This window comes from Fundulus heteroclitus, unplaced genomic scaffold, assembly GCF_011125445.2.
Source record: "Fundulus heteroclitus isolate FHET01 unplaced genomic scaffold, MU-UCD_Fhet_4.1 scaffold_173, whole genome shotgun sequence".
In the NCBI taxonomy this organism is placed as follows: Eukaryota; Metazoa; Chordata; class Actinopteri; order Cyprinodontiformes; family Fundulidae; genus Fundulus; species Fundulus heteroclitus.
In genome coordinates this window covers 132828-149447 of record NW_023396585.1, presented here as the reverse complement: position 1 = coordinate 149447, position 16620 = coordinate 132828, and the positions used below count along the sequence as shown (strand labels likewise).

The following is a 16620-nucleotide window of genomic DNA, read 5'->3' as shown; positions in this document are numbered from 1 at the left end:
AAAGGGAAACATACGGGATACAAACAGGACCAGACATTAGCTAAACTGACTCAAAAAACAGGAGGGCAAAGAACAGATCAGACACGAATTAGCAGACGGGCAGGTCATTGGCAAGGCCTGAAGAGGGAGAAAACAGAACCTGGCACCGGACCACAGGGTACGGAAGACGCCAGACTACAGGGTGCGGAAGGTGCCAGACTACAGGGTGCGGAAGGTGCCAGACTACAGGGTGCGGAAGGCGCCAGACTACAGGGTGCGGAAGGCGCCAGACTACAGGGTGCGGAAGGCGCCAGACTACAGGGTACGGAAGGCGCCAGACTACAGGGTACGGAAGGCGCCGGAATACAGGGTACGGAAGGCGCCGGACTACAGGGTACGGAAGGCGCCAGAATACAGGGTACGGAAGGCGCCGGACTACAGGGTACGGAAGGCGCCGGACTACAGGCTGAGGAGGGCGCCGGACTACAGGCTGAGGAGGGCGCCGGACTACAGGCTGAGGAGGGCGCCGGACTACAGGCTGAGGAGGGCGCCGGACTACAGGCTGAGGAGGGCGCCGGACTACAGGCTGAGGAGGGCGCCGGACTACAGGCTAAAGGAGGCGGCGGACTAAAGACTACGGGAGGCGGCGCCTGGTTAGTGGCTACAGGCGGCGGCGCCTGGTTAATGGCTACAGGCGGCGACGCCTTGTTAACGGCTACAGGCGGCGGCGCCTGGTTAACGGCTACAGGCGGCGGCACCTTGTTAACGACTACAGGCGGCGGCGCCTGGTTAACGGCTACAGGCGGCAGCACCTTGTTAACGGCTACAGGCGGCGGCGCCTCGTTAACGGCTACAGGCGGCGGCGCCTGGTTACAGGCGACTGAGGAGGGAGCCTGGCTACAGGCGACTGAAGAAGGAGCCTGGCTACAGGCGACTGAAGAGGGAGCCTGGCTACAGGCGACTGAAGAGGGAGCCTGGCTACAGGCGACTGAAGAGGGAGCCTGGCTACAGGCGACTGAAGAGGGAGCCTGGCTACAGGCGACAAAAGAAGGAGCCTGGCTACAGGCGACTAAAGAAGGAGCCTGGCTACAGGCGACTAAAGAGGGAGCCTGGCTACAGGCGACTGAAGAGGGAGCCTGGCTACAGGCGACTGAAGAGGGAGCCTGGCTACAGGCGACAAAAGAAGGAGCCTGGCTACAGGCGACAAAAGAGGGAGCCTGGCTACAGGCGACTGAAGAGGGAGCCTGGCTACAGGCGACTGAAGAGGGAGCCTGGCTACAGGCGACAAAAGAAGGAGCCTGGCTACAGGCGACTGAAGGGGGAGCCTGGCTACAGGCGACTGAAGGGGGAGCCTGGCTACAGGCGACTGAAGGGGAAGCCTGGCTACAGGCGACTGAAGGGGAAGCCTGGCTACAGGCGACTGAAGGGGAAGCCTGGCTACAGACAACTGAAGGGGGAGCCTGGCTACAGGCTGCTAAGGTGGGAGCCTGGCTACAGGCTGCTAAGGTGGGAGCCTGGCTACAGGCTGCTAAGGTGGGAGTCTGGCTAAAGGCTGCTGAGGCCACAGGACTACAGACTACAGAGCTACAGACTACAGAGGCCACAGGGCTACAGGCTTCAGGAGGCCCCGGGCTACAGGCTTCAGGAGGCCCCGGGCTACAGGCTTCAGGAGGCCCCGGGCTACAGGCTTCAGGAGCCAAAGTCAGACCCTTTGCCACCAGGAGTCTCAGGATCAACTCCTGGAGGGTCTCAGAAAGAGACATCCAATAAAGTCTCTCCCAGAGTTGGCTGTCCATGAGGGCAAAAAGGGGTCTGGGCTTAAACACAACATCGAGAGGCTCAAAGTCTCCAGGGGGCCACAGTTGATGCATCCTCTTCGGAGGCCCGGGGTGTCCGAAGAACGAAGGATCCACCTGAGTCCCCGCATCGCAGTTCAGCGACGGACCCCACCGTGTTGCCACATCACACATCTGCGACGGACCCCTCTGGGTTCCCACGTCGGACGTCTGCGACGGACCCCTCTGGGTTCCCACGTCGGACGTCTGCGACGGACCCCTCTGGGTTCCCACGTCGGACGTCTGCGACGGACCCCCCTGGGTTCCCACGTCGGACGTCTGCGACGGACCCCCCTGGGTTCCCACATCGGACGTCTGCGACGGACCCCCCTGGGTTCCCACATCGGACGTCTGCGGCAGCAAGTTCTGCTGGACCCCCTCCTGTGACTTGGGTGAAGCCAAGTCCTCCTGGACCAACTCTCTGAACTTGGGCTTGACGGGAGCCGGGGGGTTGGCCAGACCCTCGGAGACAGACTCAGGAGCCGAGGCGTCGACCAAACCCTCGGAGACAGACTCGGGGGCCGATGCGTCGGCCGGACCCTCGGAGACAGACTCGGGGGCCGAGGTGTCGGCCGGACCCTCGGAGACCGACTTGGGTCGACTGTAGAAAGCCTGGAGGGCTGACCTGTAATGTCCCTCTACCTCTCTTAATTTCTCCTCCAGTCCCTCTGAATATTGACAGAGGAGAGCCTCTCTGAGGCGTTTAATAATGGGGGCAAACGTCCTTATTTTATTCTCCAGGGCTTTATGGTCGGCTTCTACAGCGTCACTAGAGGGAGCTGTGGGCAGATCAGGATAGGGAAGTGGATGACTCCGGTCCGCTGGACAGGAAGCGGCTGAAGAAGCCAGAGGGGCGGTCGGCAGAGGCTGGGGCTGAACTGGCCCGGCTGACCGCTACTCAGAACAGCTGGAGGCCTGGTCAATAAGCCGCCGTCTCCTCCTCCGGCGACGGGACGGCGGACCCAGCGGGGATGTCGATTCCTCTTGAGGAGACGGGAGTGCCAACGCCAGTGGTGATACATGCGCCTCAACGCCAGGAGACGGAAACGGGACCGACACCGGGAACAAGTCGGGACAGAGCTCCCAAATCACCTCTGCATTGACTTCCAAAAAAAAAATCCGGATCCGGGATGAATGGCGGCGAGGTGGACTGACAGGGGACGTCTGGCGAACTACTGCTTTGAGCGTGGGAGGTGAGTGAAGCGCCAGTTTGAGTGAGCACAGCTGCTCCAGAACGGAAAAAACGTGTCGGCTCTGGGTTCATGGTTGGCCAGAATGTAATGTAATGAATCGTGGAGATAGAACCCAAATGTGAGCCAGACACGGAGCTGAGTGTTGAAAAAGGGGTTTAATAACAAAATCCAGGAGGCAAAAAAGGGAAACATACGGGATACAAACAGGACCAGACATTAGCTAAACTGACTCAAAAAACAGGAGGGCAAAGAACAGATCAGACACGAATTAGCAGACGGGCAGGTAAAATAACAGAGGGTAGGATGTGCTTACCGCAAGCTGACGGGAGGGAACTACACAAGACATTCTGGCAACAGACAAATAACTAAGGTGGGCTTAAATAGGTGACGGAACAGGGGAGCAGGGCGGGACTAATTAACAAAAACAGGTGGAAGTGATAAAAGGAGCACACTGACTGATGGACAAAAACCCTAAGGTAGAAAATAAGACCAAACAGACACCAACGAAACGAGGATCCAAACAAGACAGAACTCAAAACAACCAGACAATCAAAAACAGGAGGGAGGAGGAAGACTAAAAATAATAACATAAACCAGAACTAAAACCGGAATATTACAACACGTATTCACAAGTATTTTTCAACAGTTCATATTATTTTATTATTCCAATTCATGTACATTTCAAAAAGACTTTACTTTTGATTAAAACAAGTAAATAATAATGCTGAATCCAATGAGAAGAAATTGTACGAACATGCAAAACCTGTTTTTTTCCTGTTGATTATTGAGAAAGAGAAAAATATGTCACTGTTAATACAGTTCTGTAAAATATGAATAAACCCCAAAACCTTTTTTACTTTTACTGATTTTGAATCATTATCTTATCTTTTGGGAGATACCTTTTTCATTTTGTGTAAAAATGGGTGAAAACAATGTTTAAAACTCGCCACCAGGATATTTAATTATCATGGTTTAAACTGTTTGAAACTGTTATAGTTAATCAGCCCTATTTATTCACTAGATGTTAACTACAAATTTAAAGTATTGTTATGATTTTTAACATCAGAACTTCTAACATCACACTTCCACAGAGTATGATTCATTTCTCAGTGCAGACTGATATCAGAGGTCCAGGATTTAATTGTGTTGCTATTCCCATTTAGACTGAGAGAAAATAGTATTTTCTTTAAATGGAATATAGTTCTTCTTGACCACTTTGAGATGTTTTTTCATTCATTCTTTTCCAGTTTCATCTCCTGGTAAACCCGTCATTCTAGTTGTGATGCATCACACCAGAGACCCGGACTATTCCACTGGACCATATGACCCTCGTGAAACATGGAAAAATGTTGTGCATTATGTTCATGCTCTGTACCATGAGACTACACCAGGATTACTGAAATGTTTCCACAATGACCAGGCAATCAAGGGCATTCAACAATTCCTACTAAAAAAACAACAGTTTGTTTGAAGTGTGCTTTATTGGTCTTGCTAAAAATGTTTTAGCTCAATAGTACATTTCGTCATTGCATTTCTTGACTAAATAGAACAGGAAACATTCAGCTACAGAGCTTCTCACCCTAAGCACGGAATTTCTATTCCAACTGTTAAGAATTATGCATTTATAGATATATTAAGTTCCAATTGGATGTCATTTACAACAAACTGCATGTTTCAGCAGATTCTACAGAAGTTTTAGGGCTTAGAACAATTGGTAAATAAAGAAAACAGAACCAGAGGCTAAACAATTGCACTGCAGATATTCTGGTCCAGATTGTACTTCACACAGTAACACTGCAGTCAACTTCCTGTTGACTGGATGTACTTCTTGTGATTTAATCCTTGTGATTTTTTGCTTCTCAAACCTTCTCAGACAGACAGTAGCATTCTTCTTCTTTTTTTTCTTTCCCACAAGCTTTCCCTTTCTGACCTCAGTTTTTTTTTCCAGTAATGTTAAATGTTATTCAATTTTAAAAATGGGAAAGTAGGAAATTGTTGTAGAAACAAAACTTAATAACTGAACTTAAAGGGAGGAAACAGTAAATCTTCTTTCTTGTTGAAATCATTGTACATTACTTGCTTGAATATTCATCGCAAGCTATGTTTCTTAAACATATTACAAATAAAACTGTCATGTTTAATGTTCTCTGTGTTAATTTCTGCAGCTTTACCATGAGACAAAAACACAGCTGACTGAATAAACCATGGAAATGTTCTTTTGTTGTGTATTTTCTATTGTTTTACTTCAATTCTCTTAGTTTTTAATGCCTAACATGCATCTCCCAGTGCAATATAATGGTCCATTTGTCAGACACAGAAATGTTATTGGCATAGATCTTGTTGCCACCTTTGATTTCATCACTCAGAACTGTATCTGTCACACTGATATCTACAATCACCACGATGAATGTCTTGACTTGCCTGGACACTATTGGTGACCTAAAGACAACTGTCTCCATGTCCTATAATGCACCAGTCTCACTTCCTGCTGACTGATTATGTCACCCTGTTCACCTTGGCTGCATCTATCGGCTCCCCAGAGATGAATTTGGCATTAATGGTCATTGTAAAGCCACACTGTAAGGCTGCTTAAAAAAGTTCAAATAAATTAACTTAAACTCTTCCCTAAAGAAAGAAATATCCTTTAGGGTTTATAAAATGCGTTGACTTGTAGCCCATGACCTTTTTAGCATTTTCTTATCAAATTCTGTGATGTTATTGTTTAAAAACATAATAGGGAATGGAGCAAACTGAAGAGTTAAAAAAAATTGACCCTAACAGAATATAAAGATATCCAGGCAGCACCGGGAGATACTAAGTAAAAAAAAATAAAATCAGCACTCTTTGGCACTCTTACAGACTTCAAGTATGTATGTAAGGGCTGAAAAGTGTGGAGTATTTAACATATGTCCCAGTAATTTTTAGTAAGACCACCTGGTGGCCATGGGCCCACACCAACCCCTGCCAGCACAAGCCCTCCAGAACCAAGTAGAGAAGACATCCTGAACATGCTGGGCAGGCACCAGCATGGCCCTCAGAATTTGGAGGGACCAAGGTAAGGAGGACACATTACCAGTGACGTGCGGTCAGGGGAGGCAGGTGAGGCAGTGCCTCACCAGCCATCATGGAAAGAAAGAAAATATATAATCATAAAGTAATTTAAATTGTTATATTCATCCGGTGGTTTGTACTAAAAAATATTTATTTTTCATGTAGCTTCACCAATTTCGATTTTTATTTGTTCAAAATCGCTGAATTTTCTTATTTTCCCATTCAAATGCTTGGAAGTGATGCCGGTGAGGCAGCAGCGAGCTCTGCCTCACCTTGGATTGCGCAACCCCTGGCTCTGCGCTGGTAGCCTCGTGAGACCATCCTGATCTCGCGAGCTTTCAAAGTTTCACTCGCAGATCAGTCTGGCTACTCTCCGTTGAAGAAAATTTGGAGCCGTTCACCAAACGAACGTCCAATCAGCGTTGGCTTTGAGGCGGGTTGAGGTGTGACGCAACGGGAAGCGCGTCAGTTCAGTCTAAACAACATGGCGGCTTCAGCCGATGAAACTAGCGTTAGCGTGGCTATCGAGCAAGTTTTATCGGAATTACAGAGTATTTCTTTGCTGAGCTAACGAGCCTTTACCTGCAGCAGCAAGAGTAGCTTGGCTTGTGGTTGTGTTTTCGTCGTCCCTCGTAACAGAGCGACAACGAATCTGATTGGTTCATTTGGCCCGTCTATCACCAACATAGGCCAATCAGCTAACCAGTATTTTCGCCCCTTCCCAAAATTACTTCAACGGAAGGTTTCCAGATGGATATGCGGAGCAAATCTATCTGGCGGAGTCAGGTAACTGCGCTGGCTGCTAAGCGGAGAGAGCATGTTGCTGTACGGCGTCAATAAAATGGTTTAAACAAATTTAATATGTGAATTTATTTCCAATAATTTAGCTTATGTATATAATGTACAGTGCTTTTTGTCACCAACTGTGTTTGTGTAACGTGTTTCGTGTAATGAGCGATTATAAACGGCAGAGAACAGCTTCGAGGTGAGGCAGACAGTTCTCTTGCCTCATGGCAGGGGGTGCTCAAGATCCCAGACGTTCGTCTTGTTCACTCCTCAACTGCCGAGTAAGTGACAGCGAGCTAGGCTAAACGATTCGGGAAGCAAATCAAGTGCAGCGATAGATTATAATAGAGATAGTGATTTTTTTGTCCTCTCTTGCATTCATCCCTCAAAAACGGCGAGGGATGAATGCAAATCTCCTGGACAGCTTCTCAACTTTTTGGCTGAGAAGGATCTTGTTTTAACTGTTCCTGAGGCAACAAAGTTGCTCCAGCTCGTGCTCACGGTGCCAGCTACTACAGCGTCAGTGGAGCGGTCATTCTCAGCCCTGAAGAGACTGAAAACATACAGCAGGAACAGGACGGATCAAGGAAGGCTTTCTTCCCTGGCAGTGATCTCCATTGAGACAGAGAGACTTTTAAAACTGAAGGAAGATAAGGAGGACTTCTATCGCAAAGTGACGGATGTTTTTGTGCAGAAGGAGCGACGCATGGACTTCATTTATAAGTAAAGGTAAGACAGTAATAACATTTATTTTGTTTTGTTTTTTAAGGAAATGTGTGTTTTGTGAGCTACAGTTTGTATGTGTAAGGATGCAGAAGTGAAACATAACCTGTAAACTGCTGTCAATCTATGCATCTATTTGCAAATCTGATTCTGATGACGTCAGTGCCTCACCAGCTATGAACCTCACCGCACGTCACTGCACATTACCATCCCACCTGGTGACATTCAGAAGGGTTGGATGCTCTGCAGGGAACAGCCTGTCTTTTTTGTTGTCCAGGGAGCAGGTGTTACAGTTAAATCGGCTTTGGGAATCTTTCTATCTGCTAAATGCGACACCACCACTATGGCGCAGAAACCGTGGTTAGAAATTGTATTTAACTATTATATAATGTAAAAGAGATTCTGGGTGATCTTCAATGCATCGGGAGAGAAAACAATAAAAGAATTTTTTTATCCATTTTGTTGAGCTGGGTGGCCAGGTTTTTTTTTTATTTTAGGGAGGGTGCAACAGAAAAGATTTGAGAACCACTGTTGTAAACTGATTCACTGTTGCTCCTCTGTCTGCAATAAGATAGAGCATACCTAAATAATATATGGTCTGAATCAATCAGCAAACACTCAAATATACACCTTTTTAAAGCTAAAACTGATTAAAAAATACTTTAAATCTACCTTTGGCAGAGAGAGCCTGAGTGGACTGACTGGCTATCGTCAGTTTCATGCATGAGATTAGAAGCCACATTTCATTTGACGACAATATAACTGATTCTAGAGAGTCTGCTGGACCACCTTAGTGCAACTAGAACCACACTAGGATTGATAAACTTACCGAAGTATTTTAAAGTCTATTCTCTGAGATGCAGGCAGCCAGTGTAAGGACTTTAGAACTGGGGTGATGTGCTCTACTTTCTTAGTCTTAGTGAGGACGCAGGCAGCAGTGTTCTGGATCAGCTGCAGCTGACTGATCCACTTTCTGGGCAGACCTGTGAAAACACCGTTGCAGTGAATTAGTCGACTAAAAATAAACACATGGATTAGTTTTTGAGATCCTGCTGAGACATTAGTCCTTTGATCCGGGAAATGTTCTTCAGGTGATAGAAAGCCGACTTTGTAATTGTACTGAGATACTTTTGGAGGTTCAGGTCAGAATCCATCACTACACCCAGATTTCAAGTCTTATCGGTGGTGCCTTGCTGAAGCCACTGAAGCTGTGCACACATTTTTGAATGCTTGTATTGGTCCAAAAATAATTACTTCAGTTTTGCTTTTATGCAATTGAAGAAAATTTTAGCACATCCATGCATTGATTTCTTCTAAGAATTTATTCAGTATTTTAATTGGTTCATATTCTGGTGACATGGTGATGTAGAACTGTGTGTCGTCTGCATAATGATGGTACCTGATGTTGTTGTTCATAAGGTATGTAAATTAATAAATCATTTGGTGTTGAGTATTTTTATTTGTATAGGGTAAAGGAGGGCACCAAAAAAAAAACATTCTGCTTAGGACACCAAAATATCCAGGTCTGGCCCTAATGTTACTGAGTCTGTTGAGTGAGATTTTTTTTTTTCTTCCTTTTTTTTTCATTTGTTTCAGAGATTTATAAGTGAGTTATATAATCTGGATTACATGAAACATTAACAGACCTCCGGAAAGGAAACACAATAAGCACAATTTATGTAGTAGGTGAGCTTTTGAGGACTGTCTGTGGAACATAACATGCATGCATCTCTTCACCTCCAAAATCTAAGCACCAGATCAGTTATCTGTTTCAATTTAAATTTTTTTGCCACAAAGAGAATCCCCTTAATAAACAAGATCACAGTGGGCAGCTCACAAGCCCACCAGGCTGCATTAAACAACGCTTAACTCTGTCAGCTGGGCTTCTGGAGACATGCCTCAACAACAGTTTTTATAGATTGCTTTGACGCAGCAGTCAACTCAAAATCCACATTTTTCAAAACAGTTAACGCAGAGGCCTAAACAGTGGCAAAAATGGTCAAAATTACACATTTTGTTTGCAAAAGGCTCCAACTGTGCCAAAACATTTAAATATGAAGCAAAAGCAAATTTTGCCCTCAAACAACACAACTTGCACACAAATGTTTGAGCCCTTCCAATCATTCATTACACAAGGGACAAGAAAATACAAAATACCACACTCAATGTGAATCAGTGCAGAATTGCTGGTTCATTGCAGCCAATGACTGTACGCAGCTTACATGTCAGTGTCATTTGTAGTCAAATTTGCCTTCTTGCAAAAAATGGATCCAGAGTCAGATATGCTGTGATCCAAATTTTATTGATTATTCATTCTCTTTTTACAGATTGTGGCTAAAAATTAAATATTTTCCAACAGAAGATACTAGAGCTGTCTCTTCTCTCTTGACGAATAGACATCATGGCCTCATCTTTATCACACTCAATACTTTTCATTGTGATGCACCTAGGGAAAAATCTTCTTGCATGCCTGATCCATCCTTGGCATGCCTCTACATCTATATCTTGGGCAGCAGCAGTCATTGCATTGAGCAACGGTCTGCTCATAGGAGCAGTGATCATATACCTTCCATCTCCATGCACTTAATAATTCCTCTATAGGAATAGATAGAGATATATCTGTATAAACTGTATAGAAACATTATCTGTTCTCCAGTCGAAAAACCCTTACAATGGATGCAACCGTGTTTCTATTGACAACAGGTTAGACTCTTTGTCCAGCCTCTCCAAGTGAAAGGCCATGATTTACCACAGTTGCCCGAATTTCATCTGTAACTTTAGCCCTTCCAGCTACACCTCCACCTCGCACATGGACTCCTTTTCCCTGAGCCATCTACCTTTTACTCTGACTCGTCTGCCTTAGACCATCCAAGCTTACAAAGAACAACACATGGCACATTTTAAGGCCTGCAGACTGCAAGTCTTATAAAATTTGATTGCAAATTGAAAAGTTGTGTGAAGAAGTGTCAATCAGGTGCTTCAGTGATTTCATACCGATCAAGAAGTTTCTAAGAGCTTGGAACATATAGTTTCTGTTTGGCTACCACAGCTAAAGCAAGGTTGCCAGTTTCTCCAAACAGGTCAAAGCAATCAATAAAAACTGTAACAGCCAATGCCTGGTCCATTGCTTCTCAAACTCCAGCAATTAGCCCACAACATTCAGATCCATGGACATGCACGGGTGGCTAGCCCAGGTTTGCAAACAAGAGACTGGAGAACAGCACAGAAAGATGGTGTGTAATGCTATACCATATTCCGATACATTTAGCTCTTTACCTAAAATAATGAAATTTTGCTTATTGATGACATCACAGCAGAGTCCTGCAGAGGTTGGATTCAGCAATCAAGAAGATACTTTCCTCAGTGCATTGACAGTGCTGATATTCTCTGTGATGATGAAAATATTTGGATAGACAGACGGGAGCATCTTGGTGTCCACGACTGATTTGCAGCACTGTTGGTTTTTCAGTGTTATCAGTTTCAAAACTACTGCAGTGAGGTTTACTGAGCCAATGGGAGTTTATATTTGTTGTAAATGTTCTTTTATTCCACTTGCAAAAATACAGTATGAAATGCATATACAGTGTCTAAATTCTTATTTAATTCTAGTTTTCAAAATGCCATGCATAGTACATAATGCTGTCTTGACTTTACATGAGCACTCCCAGATTGATTTTTCACAATGAAAACATGTTCAAACTATTTGATTTAATTGTTCAAAGATGCTGGTGTCATAATTTGTCATTTTGACGACGCTGACACTTTCATTGATGTAAACACTTGCTTTTGCAGCTAATATGCAGCTTATCTGAATTCCCAGCATGAACTTTCACTTTCAGTCTGCAGTTTAGACAGACAGGCAGGCAGGCAGGCTGACAACATAAATAGACAGACAGACAGACAGACAGACAGACAGACAGTCAGAGCTTTCATAATTGAGGACAAAGTGAAATTTAAAAAGTATGACACACTAATATTCAACCTTTTAGTCTCATAATAAAAAAAATGCTAAAGCCACCAATAGATCTCAGAAATGCAAATACCTTCTGTTAATATATTTGTTGGAGAACACTAGTATACAAACAAAAGACTAGAAGGAAGGATTACAAATGTTATCAGTTAATGTACACAATGTGATTTACCAAAACTGACATGGATTGCAGATGCCATTTCTGCGTATATATTTAGCATTTTTGAAAAGCTGGTACAAACTATGACACAAAAATAGCTGGTGTCATAGTGGTGAAAAAGCGTCATAGGCACAGTGGCACAGTTTTCTGGGGGCTAGGGGTTCATGAACCCCTGAAAAACCTGATCTAGTCCATATAACCCTCCATTCCTAATAATATTGAATCATTCTGATCCTTTTCCTCATGGCTTGATTGCACAACATAAGTGATGCAAAACACAGTATCTTGCATGACTAATGTGTTGAATTTTCTTTATATTCCTTGAAGTCTGCTTTACTTACAGCAAACTGGTAATTTCACAGTCTTACAGGAAAAAATACAAGATGGAAATACATACAGTGCAAACACTTTAATAAGTACAAAAACATTTATCACTGCAGTGCAGAGACCAAAGAAAGTGAAAGTAAAAGTAAGGGACTTATTAGAAATCACGTGGTTCCACAGTGCAGGGGATTTAAGAGGGGAGAGGGCTGCTGTTGATTCATTTTGCAGAAGAGCACCAGAAACAAAATGGCTCAATATCCAAAAGGTGTTTGGGAGTTGTTTTCGGGTGAGAGCATTTTACTTTAGATGACTTTCCTAGATATTAGCAGGATTTTTATCTGCTTTTTGTTAGATTCTAACAAGCTTTTTAACCTATAAACCCTATTAACAATATCTGTTTAGTTCTTTATGAGCAGCTCATCCAATCAGCTATCACCATCATCACTGTTTTTTTTTTCTATTAACTTTACTCCTTCAGACAACCACAGGAAGCCTTTTGGTAAGTTAGTATCAAACCCAACTCTGCCTAAGGTAGCAAATGAATTATCCTCTGCTTCTGTTGCTAAAACTGATTTAAATGAAAAGTAAATAATTCAAATGTCTCAGTCTGGGTAATATTGGACACTTTCCTTTTTATATTTGTGAATGATTACATTGAAGAAACCTTTTTGGGACCAGTTAAATTAATGTTCTTTTGGGGGTTTTTTTCTTTGAAAAAGCTACAACAGCTGAGTCTCCAAGTGAGTGATTACATTTTGTTTCAGAAAATGTTTCAGTCATCTTTGCAGAATAATAATTCATGTTTCTGTTCAGTTCTGGATGAACCGTGGAGGGAACTACAATGGGGGTGAGTTTTCTGAAACAGTCTGTTTCCTGCTGCTGATTTGTTTGTCACTCTGTTGAAATGTAAAATTGGGGCTTCAGAGCTCAGTGGAAAAAAATAAAGACAGATGAAGTAAGTGAGTTAGCTCTCTACATAAGGTTCTGTTCTGTTTGGCTGGGTTCTGGTCAGAGTTTGCTCCTAAAGGGATTGTGAGTTAACAGGAAATGGAGGAAGGACATAGATCAGGTAAGAGATGGCTGGAACAAAATCATAAAGTAGAATAAAGCTGAACCTAAAACAAAAAGATATAAACTTCAAATTACTGATTTCTTTTTAAACTAATCATAAGTGGACCATCGTCACACAGGAGGAATACAGTTCAAATCATTCAGCTACAAACAGATTACTGGGAGGATTTAAAAGTCTTATAAAATGAATGAGACAATCCAATAAGTTAAACACCAACTATAATAGGGTGGTGGGATCAAAGCTTATGTTTGGCCTAAGATAAGAGCAGACATACAAGAAAAAGGAAGACCTAAAGTAGTGGGGCTGGGGTGGCTCTTCAGGGTAGCACAAAATAATTCAGTTGGATAGAAGATGGTGTAATTAAAATTCCAATGGAGCTCATTAGGCCCGTGTACAATACACCTAAAAACCGAGCCATGCCGAGACCAGTCCGAGCTTGGATCAGTTACCCACGACATTCCGACCCGTTCACACACCACGCTTATCTCGGTTCCTTGGCTGTTCCTCGCCTCCTAGTGGTGATCTGCGGTACTACCGCTCTCTGAGATTGAAGGCGGAAGCAGCAAAACAAAACAGTGCGGCGCCCGTAACATTCAGGAAGTTATGCTTGATATTGTGATATTTCGGTGTTTGCGGAAAGTCAGGGGAAGAAGGCAACCATTGGTGAATTTACTTGAGAAAGTCGGCTTTTTGGGAAGTGGATGAGACAAACGAACGTCTAATAAGGATTTACAGACACCGGAAACAATGACAGACGCTGAGGCTCATCACACTGCTAAGCAGAAGCATCACTGGAAGCTAAGGAAGCTAGTATTATTATGGATGTCTGAAATTTGTCTGAATGGAGTGTGAATCGGCACGTGCAGGCAGACACGCCGGAAAACCCGCTGACAGTCAGCTGACTGTAAGGGCATGACACGGTCTGCTCATGCGCTCTTCCTCAGAAAACCAATCTCTGCTATAGGCTTAGGCTTCTGGAGGACATTAGGGCCTATTTCTCTCCCTCTGCTGAATTCTCCTGCTCTTCTCCAATTTAGATTATTTTTGTTATTTCAGCTTTTAACTTTTTGTTCTGTCATTCTTTTTCTTCATAGTAGATACACCTGGTCTGGTGTTCTGTGAGCTGTGGCATCATCCAGGGGAGACAGATCATCTGTCATTACCATATAACATAGAAAGGATTCCTGGATCAATGTGTGTTTCTGTGCTTTTTTGTCTCTATTATTGTGTCTCTGCAGGGGGCCGAGGCAAATGACCGTTCATACTGAGCCTGGTTCTGGTTCTGCTGGAGCTTTTTCCTCCCTGTTGAAGGGGAGTTTCCCCTCCACTGTTGCTTCAGGCTTGCTCAGTAAAAGGCATTGCTGCTAAGCCATGGACAATGAAGACGACTCTCCCTGTGGCTCTATGCTCTTTTAGGAGGAGTCAATGCTGCTCGTCAAGACTTGATGCAATCAACTGGGTTTCCTTAGAGAGGAAACTTTCTGACCAATCTGTATAATCTGATTGAATTTGACATTATTAAGTACCTTGAGGTGACATGTATCATGAATTGGTGCTATATAAATAAAATTGAATAGAATTGAATAACAGAGAATAAGGTTTGTTTTATTAAATTCTTCTGCTGTTGTTTGGTTTTAACTGGGTTTTGGATCCTGTTGGACTGAATGGTTTCTGTTAAGTCTTTGCTTACGCGTAGAACTAACTAACTAATGCACTTTGGATTCTCAGAAAAAAACAGGAGGATCTTCGGTATGTGCAGGAATACAAGCCTGCACAAGATGACATCAGGTACCTTCGAGTCCTCCTGTACGGACCTGTTGGAGCTGGGAAGTCCAGTTTCATCAACTCTGTCAGTAACGTCCTTCGAGAACGGATGTCAAATATTGCTTTGGCCAGTGCGATGACCTCTGACATAAGCTTTACCCGAAAGGTAAAAAAAATAGGATGCATCTGTGTATTTTCCAGAACCAAATCAATGTTGCTATTATGTCAATAAAATACTTGTACAACAGAACCAGAGCAGGTCAGTCTGGATCATGTTCAAATTTCTGTGTTCATAAAGATATACGCTCTCAACTACTTCCTGTTTCCCATCGATTAGTTAAGGTTTTGCTAGACTTTAATTTAAAAAAATAAAAGAAAGTCACTGCATCAGCTGTAATTTGCTCTGGATAAGCTTTTATTCCCTGTGTTTCAGTATGAAACTCATAAATTCATTAAAGGACGAGGAAGCTCAAAGACGTTTTACCCTGTTGTCTTCAACGACATCATGGGTTTGGAAGAGGGGGACAACAGAGGAGTTCATGAAAATGACATCAATCTGGCTTTACGAGGACACGTGAAGGAAGGTTACAAGGTATGACAGCTGCAAAAACCTATTCTGGAAAATCTGCATTAATTAATTCATTAATTCACTCCCTTATATAACAACCAAATTGGTGTTGATTTATGTTAAACTTCATGCTGTTTATTTTGTCTTTTCCAGTTCAACCCAGTTTCTCCACTAACTGAAGGTGACCCGGGCTACAACCCGACACCCTCCGCTGACGACAAAGTCCATGTGCTGGTCTGTGTGATGTCCATAAATGCTTCACAGATTAAATCATCAGTTCTGGAGAAGATGAAGAACGTCAGAGAAAGAGCCAGTGAACTGGGTGATTTTACAGAGAGTAATCTGGAAAGAAACTGTATCTGGATTCACTGTCACTCACTTTAACCTTTCAAAGCTTTCTTCCTGCAGGAATTCCTCAAATGGCCATGATGACGCACATCGATGAAGCTTGTGGTGAAACTGACAAAGACCTGAGAAATGTGTACAAGAGCAAACACCTGAGGAAAAAGGTGAGTTTTGGTCAAAGATATAAGACTAACATGTTTCAGACTGTAACTATGAGTTGTTTTTAATGTTCAGATGAAAGACTTCAGTGCAGCAGTGGGAATCCCACTGAACTGCATCTTTCCTGTGAAGAACTACAGTGAAGAAATTGACCTGAAAGATGATGTCGATACTCTGATCCTGAGCGCCCTGCGGAAAATGATCGACTTTGGAGACGACTTTATTGAAAAAATTTAAACAGAGACTTAGAAGAAACACTGAGGTGAAACAGGTGCACTTATATATACCGTTAAATTAGTTCTTTTCAAGTTTGGACTCCAGTTCTGGACTTGAGAAGTAAAAAGAACTCAGCATAAAGCAGAAAAAGACGTTAACGAATGTTTATTGTAGTCATTTCTAGTCATTTTTCCACATGAAGCACTTTCAATGACACTGTTCAAAGGAGCTGTACAAATAAACTCGCTTTGCCTTTTCTTATCAATAGTACATTAATTAGGCGCCTGCCATAGCATTTGCAATGAGGAGGCAGTGCTGTGCGAAGCACAGCACTGCCTCCCAATGCAAATGCATGGGCAGGGCCTATTACTATGCACCTCTAAACGGACTATATCTTATTAGGCGCCTGCCATAGCATTTGCAATGAGGAGGCAGTGCCAATGCATGGAGGTGCCAATGCATGGAGGCACCTATT

The 16620-nt window shown here is 43.5% G+C and overlaps 2 protein-coding genes across 2 annotated transcripts in view; both read left to right on the top strand.

Moving 5' to 3' along the window:
* LOC105922959 overlaps window positions 1-5222 on the top strand; it is a 57284-nt gene extending 52062 nt beyond the window's left edge. The window contains exon 11 of the mRNA XM_036129468.1: window positions 4255-5222. Within this exon, the coding sequence (XP_035985361.1) occupies window positions 4255-4478 (224 nt within the window). The 3' untranslated portion in view covers window positions 4479-5222. The remainder of the gene's footprint in view (window positions 1-4254) is intronic.
* Window positions 5223-12267: 7045 nt separating this feature from the next.
* LOC105923564 (interferon-induced protein 44-like) lies at window positions 12268-16332 on the top strand. The gene is made up of 9 exons (XM_036129470.1): window positions 12268-12307; window positions 12500-12520; window positions 12741-12761; window positions 12835-12868; window positions 14822-15023; window positions 15291-15449; window positions 15579-15747; window positions 15834-15934; window positions 16005-16332. The coding sequence occupies exons 1-9, from the start codon at window positions 12268-12270 to the stop codon at window positions 16164-16166; spliced, it is 909 nt and encodes a 302-aa protein (XP_035985363.1). The 3' UTR covers window positions 16167-16332.
* The last annotated feature ends 288 nt before the right edge of the window (window positions 16333-16620 follow it).

Excerpts from the sequence above, each read along its gene's own strand:
- LOC105923564 (XM_036129470.1), top strand. The coding sequence starts at position 12,268 with ATGGCTCAATATCCAAAAGGTGTTTGGGAGTTGTTTTCGG. Across the intron at positions 12,762-12,834 it reads TACAACAGCTGAGTCTCCAA|TTCTGGATGAACCGTGGAGG; the intron begins GTGAGTGATTAC and ends GTTTCTGTTCAG. Across the intron at positions 15,748-15,833 it reads AGAAAGAGCCAGTGAACTGG|GAATTCCTCAAATGGCCATG; the intron begins GTGATTTTACAG and ends TTCTTCCTGCAG.